Raw genomic sequence first — 9,004 nt, 5'->3', positions numbered from 1 at the left:
AACATAAAAATATCTTATTTGTAAATACTTAACTTTATTTAACAAATAACAAATATAAGCGAAATTACATCGAAGGTTTCACAGCTAGCTTTAATCTCACCAACGTTCGAAAAGCGTGTCGCAGTTCCTGTTCTGCCATAACAGCGATTCGACTTATTCTATTATTTTGACCACGCGTCAATAGACGAGCGATGCGCTTGTTGGGACATGTAATGGATACCAGTGCATTGACACTGTCGTCGGGTGCTGGGTCAAAATGCTCTAACTTCACCAGTAAACGATAAGGAATCTCGTTAGGTAGAATGTCTAGCAGCTTTGCTCTTACTGTCTGCCATATTATATCTTCGCACGTATTATCACTGTAAACATGTCCTTCATACTCCCAGGCTCGTGGCTTAGCTGAGTCTAACAAGTAAGTCTGCAAAACATAAAAAAATAATGGAACGTAGATGTTACAATATTTCAAATATGGAAATTATAATTTCTAAGAAATGTATTATAAATTATAATTTATTATTATTTATGTCTCTAATTCTTTACAGTAATCACAAATTTACCCTCAAGTCGTCAACACCATCCCCAGTTAAAGCAGATATCATAAATACATCATAGAAATCCGGAGACTTCTTGCTTTTGGTCAAAGTGTATACAAAATCTAACAATATCTCCTTCTTCTTTATTCTGTCCACCTTATTAATGACCAGAATTATAGGAATCTTCTTTCTTATATCTTCCGTCAAAAGTTCTAATATATTTGAATCAATTTTATGTCTAGTATATATATTTTCTGCATCCTGCACAATTCCTATAATATCTGCTGCATTCAAGGAGACTTTCTGATCTTTTCTGAAGCTGTTAGCTAATTTGAACTTTTTACATTCAGTCAGGGAAACCATACCAGGCGTGTCCATAAATATAAGCTGAGTATCACCTTCACAATAAATTGCATGTGCTTTGGTTTGTGTGGTGTGTACTTTACAGGATACAGGGCATATCTAATAACATAATATAAAAAGAAATATATATATATATATATGTGTGTATATATAATAGTAAAATATAAATTATTATAATAAACTTTTGTAAAATGTTCTTTGTTTTTAAAGTGCAAGCAAAAGATATAATTAATATATTTGAATTATTTATATTTATATAAAAAATATATAAATGAAGATAATTACTGATCGTTTAATAAGTTGATTAACGAGTGTGCTCTTTCCGACATTTGGCGCGCCTAGAAAAGCGATCTTCAAAGATTTTTCAGCTTCACGACATATCGATGTACGATTTTCATTGAATTGTAAAGCAAATTCTTGCGGATCATTTGTTGAAATGACGGCACTGTTTGAGAAACATCGTCGTAAATAACGCGCACTCGCGCGAATCGCGTACTTCTCGATCGTAAATAACATTTCGTGTTTAAGATATCAAAGCGATTTTGAGAAATTTTCTATGCACGTTAAGTAGATCTCCGAAATTTTGCTTCTTGTTATTGTTTTATTTTTTATTCTATTTTTCTTTTCTTCTCATTTCATGAATGTTACATTGCGGTGTGTAGGTTATATTTGCATGAGCGATTTCTTCTTCTTTTAGATAGCTAATTTTTAAGTCACAAAATCGTAATGATTTATTTATCAAAGATTTAATTAATTTTCTAGTATAGAAGACTGTGATTAATTAATAGATTGAAAATTATACACTCTCATATGATATCACCACCGGTGTTATACATAAGGGTGCATTTTCAAGCTGACGACTGGCTGACACTCAATTTTAATGTCAAATGGCGTCAAAATAGATCACGTGATAAAAATTAATGCTTGATACCTATTTGTCAATTTTACATGTGACTTGTTAAGCGTCGAACATCAATATAACAAGGCAATTTAAAGCTACTACTTATTTTTCTTTTATAATGTAAATATCAAAATACAAAAGTATCTAAAAATATAAAAAATCAGTTTTTATTGTACAAGAAATGCCTTTGTTATTTCATATAATTTCTAAGTAAAATATTAAATTTATCTGATCTATATTGTTTTGTTATTTAGAGTAATCTAATTTTAAGACACATTTTTAGATCATCTAATTTAATAAAACTAATATTTTTCAAAATTAACTTTTTATTTAACTTGAGTTGATTCAATCTTAACATAATAATCTTAACTTCAATCTCATAACTTTTACTAAGTTAGATTTTTGTTTATTCAACTTTTAACTTAACTATTTTAATTTTATAATTTTATAATTTTATTAACTTTAACTTAATTTAGTTAATTATTAAAAAAAACATTTATTTTTATTTAACCCTACATATCGTTGATAAGAACTGATTATAAATTGTCAGTCTTTAGAAAAAATTTATAAATTAGGACTATTTCCAGATAAGATTAGAGCAAAACGCCGATTTGATTGGTCACGCCAATTGTTACCACCGTCTCGAATCGGTGACGATTTAGTGCGTCTCGCGCACAACTTCACGTCGTACCTTGCGCGTCGTCACTATAGTGGAGCAATGGCGAACGATGACGACTCGCGCGAAGATAGATGTCTGTGATTGTTTGTTATTAACGCACGTCTATCGTAGCCTGTGACTTTCATCATCAGTTTCATTAATGTTTTTTGCTCCTTCTCGCTGGAGACGGCGCGAAGCGAGAAATATTGCACCTCGAAAAGACTGTGTGTTTGTTTGTAAAAAAGAAGGGTGAGGAAAAAAAAGAGTGATAACCGGGTCGCGAGGATAATACGCGACTTCGGCAAGACGAGAGCATAAAAGTGCGGAAATAACGTGAGAATATTAGATCCTGGTACTTATTTCTTGTCAATTGCATCGCCGGTCACGCCGATGCTCAATGACAGATAAACGAGGCTCGATTCATGAACGTGTTGAGGTCGCCCGCGACACATTGGTGAACAAATACGGAGGACAAGTGATTGTCGTAGACACCTCTTAGCAGTTTCAGCTGATTCCTTGAGAGGACCAGCACATTCTACTGACTCTTTACTCTGTTAGTTTGCATTTATAAATTTCCCTGTCCGAGACCTGTCTTAAACAGGCAGGAGATAAGCCTGTTGCACACAGGACGCATCAACGCGTAACGAATGCTTGCATGGAAGAGCAAGTTTATGTATAACAAGAAACAACGCAATAATCAATTGGATTAAGATCTGGAAGTGTGACGCGTTGACGTATTCTGGATGCAACAGGCCATACAGCTGAAAACAACTGAAAAGGAAATGGATCGAGTGATACCAGTTAGGGTTTATTCTCTGCGCCTTTTTCACTGCACTTTCTGCACTTTTCTGACAGTCGCTGTAGGATTCCCTTTACTCCGGATCACTCGCCCTACTGGAACAGCTGGCTCCCTTTAAACTGATATTTTTTTTACACTATACTATTATGTTATATATTTACCTTGTAGTTGTATACATAAAGTGAAAAAAAACGAGCGAAAGAGCACTCAATGACATTTTATTTTTTCTATGTGCTGTTAGAACAAAAGAGTGGATATTCAGAAGGTTACAGAACCGGTAAAAACAGAAGTTTATAATATGCTATATGTTTTTAACATTGATAATGATGACTCGATCGCGATCGAAACATCTGTTTGTTTATTACTAGGACATTGTATTAAATCTTAACTAAAGGATATAATTGTTTTTCTTTATTTATGTTCCAGTACTTATGTTACTTATATTCTACATTAATGTAATGTAATGTAATGTACACTATGTAATTGAATAATTTTTTAGCTCATAGCCCTTTTTTTCTCGTTTTGTATTTTTTTTTTCTTTTGTTTTTAATAAATTAAATGAGCATTTCCATCAGTTTTCTTGGCTGTACTTTCGCATGCTTGTTTACTTTAAAGAATGAAAAAAATATAATTGAAAAAATTTGATTTTATTTTCTATTTTTATAATAATTTTTACATAAATATTTTTAATATTCATAAACATATTTTATTTTTAAATACATAAAATATGAGCGTCTAAAATATCTATTTTTTAGAGTCATTAATTCCATTCTTTTCTATTTTGTGTAGCTTACATTATATTTACATTTTTAACGTTCACTATGAGACGCCAATTATCTTATTTATTTAACTGATAAATACATGGTGCTCATTTCAGAACATTATTAAGCATGACAATGCACCTTTAAGGTAGAAGATGAACTTTACCAGTGTCATTGACAATAAGTTTATAACAGACAATGAATAATATATATCAAAAACTGATAGAACACATCTATTTAAAATATATGATCAGTGAGACCTGGGATCGATCCCGACGAGCAGGAGAATTGCAAATTGAAGGAAATGTTCAAAAAGGATCGTGCATAATTCTTATGTCGACGAGAAATCATGATAGAGTAAGTAGTGATACTGTTTCTAAAGGTTAGGTCCCATAGATTGCGTATGAGAAAAGGGTTTATTGATTATTTTGATAAAAAACATTGATTGAGAATTTGCTGATAAAAATTGCGCATAAAAATAGATAACGGAAAATCTGTCAAAATTTGTTTTTATTTGATAGAAAGTTTTCTGAGGGTTGATAGAGAATTTATAGATTTTTATGGCATCTCTTAAAATGTCTTTTAAATCTTGTTATTAATATAAAAAGAGAAAAAAGGAGATGAATGAATTATAATTGGAATAAAGATTCGTATGTTTCAAAATTGTATTTCTGCCGTGTTTCTTTGTGCATCAGTTCATTCCTTCATTCTTTCTTTCATCCTTGGTCTTTCATAAAGATAAACAATAAGGCCATTGAGTATTTACTGAGACACAGGCTATGATTTATAGCCAAAAAACTAAAAATGCTATCTTCATTAGCTAATGGATTAGCTAGATGGATCTCTGAATCCGCTGCAGTGACTCCCTGATGCACTTCTGGCTCAACAAACCGCCGGGCAGGTTCGGCGGCCGATATCCCGCCACACCTATGCCCAAATCACACAGTAAGTGTACCAAAGTATTATAACGACATGAATCAAGTATTAGCAAAATACAAGCAAAAAAATAGAGGATATGAAAATTCTACAATTCTACTTGTGTCTTTTGCATATATTAAATTTATCAATATTTTATATATTCAAAGTTTATAGAATATTATCTTTATCTTTGTTATATGAAACTCGGAATAAAATTTAGAAATTATTTCTTCAGATAATTCTGTAGAATTAATTAAAGGCAAATCTGATAAATGAATGAAAGAATTGATAACATTATATGAGGAAAAATTTCAATATCTATTCTTTTTATTTTTCTTATCGTTATTCTATTTTTTTATCAATTATTTTTACAGGCCAATGTCGGCGCAGCGGCCAACATAGACAAATGGTGAGTGCTGTGCATCAATTCCAGGGCCTCGCAGGTAATCTCGCAGCCGGAAACGCATCTCCAGCCGGACCTAGTAATGTCAATAACTCCTGCCGGAGCTTCGCTCGTTCGACGACGTCTGGGCGAATCCATAACAACGAGAACCATCATCACGGTTCGTCATCGCTCAGCGCCGTCCAACTCGCTCAGCTGAACAACATCCCCAAGTAATTAATGAAAACACAAAAAGGTCTACACTAAGACAAAGGAGACATTCTGAGAGGAACATGCTCTTCCTATATACAGGGTGACTCACTTATACATATCTATCAGCAGAAAGATTACTTATAAATGATTCGCCCTCGATTTGCAGCTTTGTGAGTTTAGTACGAAGATACGTGGCACTATGGCAGTATTAAATCGTTTTTGGCTTAACGCATTGTTTACAGCAATGTCACCGACGCTAGCAACAATCAACTAATTCTGTCTAATACGACCAGTGTGAATGGTACAGAACGGAATAGAAGCCTATTGACAGGAAGCGTCTTTGAATTACGGCAGGCTGAGTTGGCCGGCTTCCGATTGCGCTGTGGGATTTGGTCTACTTTTGCTCTAGCAACAGTCTTTGTAGCGGCTGCTAAATTCTATTTCGGTTATCGGGTAAGCGTATCTGTACTTAGAAAGAATTCTTATTTCAAGATTTTATCTCAAAATTCTGCATTACTAAAAAAATTGCCTCTGTTTTGCGACCTTTCTTCTGTTGTCTTCTTGCTTTATACTTTCTAATTGATTCTTATTTTCGTGCTAACAGGGGCCTGGCCTGGAGATACTTGTATTTTGCGGGCTACTGATATTTCTGCTGTCCGCTTGTTTATATTCGATCTTCTGCAAATACACTCATGAAAGAAATTATCATCACAGTCGGTCAGAGCATAATGCTCGTATGCAGGAGGATCATATCGTTGCCCTGACAAACGCGTCCAGCATCGGCGACAGCATTGTCAGTAGAGCGACGGCGACAGTGCCGACGACGACGGTGAGGCAGCCGCCTCCACCGCCTTATCACATCGCTATCCTGATACCACCGCCATCACAGCCGCCACTTGCACCTTCGGACGAGGCGCCGCCACCCTCTTATGACAAGGTCATGCGATGAAATCGCCGACGCGGCTTAAAATCGAACTAGGACGTTTGTCTAAGAATTCTTCCTTTGACATGTCCGCTACGTAAGGCAGCACAAATCAATTCTCTAGGTTTAAGCAACATTGACGTCTGTGATAAGAGCGCAATGATGATGACACATCGACAACACATCGGGGATTTGATTCTGAGAAAGAAAAGATTCACGCGGCGATATTTTTTAGTGGGCATTATCGAGAGAACCGCGCTCCGCCAATGAATTTCCGTTTGGTCGGGTAAAATGTATTATATTCTAATCTTTTTATACTTTACTATATGAAGCTGTGTGATATATTTAACTTAGGTTTAGCTGCAACGCAGCGCGTTGCTGGATACTTGGTCGATCCATTCATTTATTCTTCCAGTTAGAACTTCCGCGAGGTGACCGCATTCGGACGCGATTCTTCGATATGTATAATTCCAAGAATTCACTCAATTATGTTCGATTACTTAATTGTCTTCATGATCTTATAGAACGATATACAAAGGTAACTCTTGTTACACACACAGACACACACACACACACACACACACACACACACACTCATACACATATACATACATATGTATGTATATATGAATGTCTGTACATATATATACACACAGAGGCATATGAAAGAAAATAAACTCATGAATTTGAGTCTGGGTGTCAAATTTGCAAAACGTAAGCATGATCGTCACTTAAGATAAGATGATAATAATAACCGCGTTTGGCGTACAGTTTCTGTTATCAAATAGATGTAACGTTCTGTCCACCAAACACGCTCGTTACCGAATATCATATATACGATATACATTGCGTGCTTCATGCGATATAGAAGCACGCACATACGGCGTTTTACGATAATTTATGAGTAATACGGAAAAGTTAAGCTACGAGTTTTCGTGTGAAATATAATACGATTTTATATTTCTTTTTCCATGAATGCAAAGTGAAAACGAGAGAAAGAGAGAGAAAGAAAGAATGTATACACAAATGTAAATAATCGTTTATGTCATAACTCTATATTTAAGAACAGCTACATATATAATACATGGTGTGAGATCCTGTTTGGATATTCTTCGTAACTATAAGTCGCAAGTGTACTGTGATGTACAAAACTCATCGTCATTTCTAACTGCACTTACAATCTCGTTTTTATTTCAAAAATATAAAAGCAAAACTCAAATTCCCCTTTTCAAAAATTTATCGTATAATCAAAGAGATCTATCATGAATTATCTGAGTTTTTACATATTTCTGTTTCTATATGACGATAAATTATTAATATAGATTTGTTCAAAAAGTATTACGAAAAGCGAAAAATAAAGTGGAATTACAGAATATGAATTTTGCTTCTATACTTTTTTAAGTTTCTTCTTTTCTGTTAAGGCCTGAGTGTATACATTTATTTTATTTAGAATTATAGAAAGTCTAAGACAGTGCAATCGAAAAAGAGCACAGGGACCTAAGGTCTATTTTCCTTATCATGTCACAATTTAAGAAAATCGCGATCGATTCGCGTTGCGTACGTCATTTCATTCGTAAAAAGCATGTTCATTAAGTCCGTTCTTATTTACACTTTAAAAAAATAAATTTTGCAAGACGAAAAAAAGAAAGACCACGTGATGTTGTAGTAAGTGCAATAAAAGCGGACTCAGAAGTTCTTATCATACAGAGTATCGATCATGTAACTTTTTTTATAAAACGGAAATGTGAAAAGTGAAAATTTTTATGTATGTATGTACATATATGGCTGCATTTTCCTATTATGCCTTTTTACATTTATACTTAAGCATTCTTGTCTTCTATTTTCTTGTTTTCTGCTCGAACATCATCTATCGCGTGGTTTATTAAGCAAGATACGCTTTCAAGTATTGTCTTATTTCTCTGTAATTCGTAATTTGTGATTCTTTTCGTTTTTTCTGGGAGATTTAGTAGCAGCAGTTCTGCTGGTGCCTCACCATTTATGTATACTTTGTAATTTCTCAATACACAATAAATAATAATAATATACACATATACATTTCATTTTTCACGTTTTCATCCTAAAGATGAAAGTTACATGATCAATATCCTGACCCAGTACTTTTCGCGAAAGTGCGAAACGGTTGCTATAAGTATAAATAAGCATTCAAATATATTAATTCAGTTTACAGCTATACGCGAAGTATACAACATTTAGGTGCAAAAGCAGACAAAATCTTTTCGAAAAGCGCAGTTACATATCGCGAAAGATGAATTCTCTAATTCTGATAATCATTCTACGATATCGCCGGTCTTAATGAAACAATTATCGAATATTTTTTTGAAAAAATTTACAATATATACCTATATATTAAGATAAATTTAATAATACCAATCGTAAAACTGTAAAATATAAATTATAATTGATGACAGTAAAATTGTATATAAATATAATATATAAATATAAAAACGCGAAGAAATAAATGAGTAAAGTTTAAAATATAATTTTTTATTTATAATCTTCTTGTCGTCTATTAAATTTGTTTAATTAGTAGACT

General features: G+C 33.5%; 1 protein-coding gene and 1 pseudogene across 1 annotated transcript; one reads left to right on the top strand and one right to left on the bottom strand.

Annotated features, from left to right (window-relative positions):
• Positions 1-64: 64 nt before the first annotated feature.
• LOC108747016 (GTPase Era, mitochondrial) lies at positions 65-1,751 on the bottom strand. The gene is made up of 3 exons (XM_018484225.1): positions 1,182-1,751; positions 558-995; positions 65-418 (listed from the first exon to the last, which is right to left on the bottom strand). Exons 1-3 carry the CDS (start codon positions 1,410-1,412, stop codon positions 65-67), a joined length of 1,023 nt encoding a protein of 340 aa, XP_018339727.1. The 5' UTR covers positions 1,413-1,751.
• A 746-nt stretch (positions 1,752-2,497) lies between these two features.
• On the top strand, positions 2,498-7,040 carry LOC108746762 (annotated as a pseudogene).
• The last annotated feature ends 1,964 nt before the right edge of the window (positions 7,041-9,004 follow it).

This window comes from Trachymyrmex septentrionalis, unplaced genomic scaffold (genome assembly GCF_001594115.1).
Source record: "Trachymyrmex septentrionalis isolate Tsep2-gDNA-1 unplaced genomic scaffold, Tsep1.0 scaffold19, whole genome shotgun sequence".
NCBI lineage: Eukaryota > Metazoa > Arthropoda > Insecta > Hymenoptera > Formicidae > Trachymyrmex > Trachymyrmex septentrionalis.
The sequence above is the reverse complement of the archived record's forward strand: the minus strand, read 5'-3'. Positions and strand labels throughout refer to the sequence as shown.

Coding starts and splice junctions, on each gene's coding strand:
- LOC108747016 (XM_018484225.1), bottom strand. CDS start 1,412: ATGTTATTTACGATCGAGAAGTACGCGATTCGCGCGAGTGCGCGTTAT. Junction 996..1,181: donor ATCAACTTATTAAACGATCA/GTAATTATCTTC, acceptor TTATGTTATTAG/ATATGCCCTGTATCCTGTAA. Junction 419..557: donor ATGGTGTTGACGACTTGAGG/GTAAATTTGTGA, acceptor TATGTTTTGCAG/ACTTACTTGTTAGACTCAGC.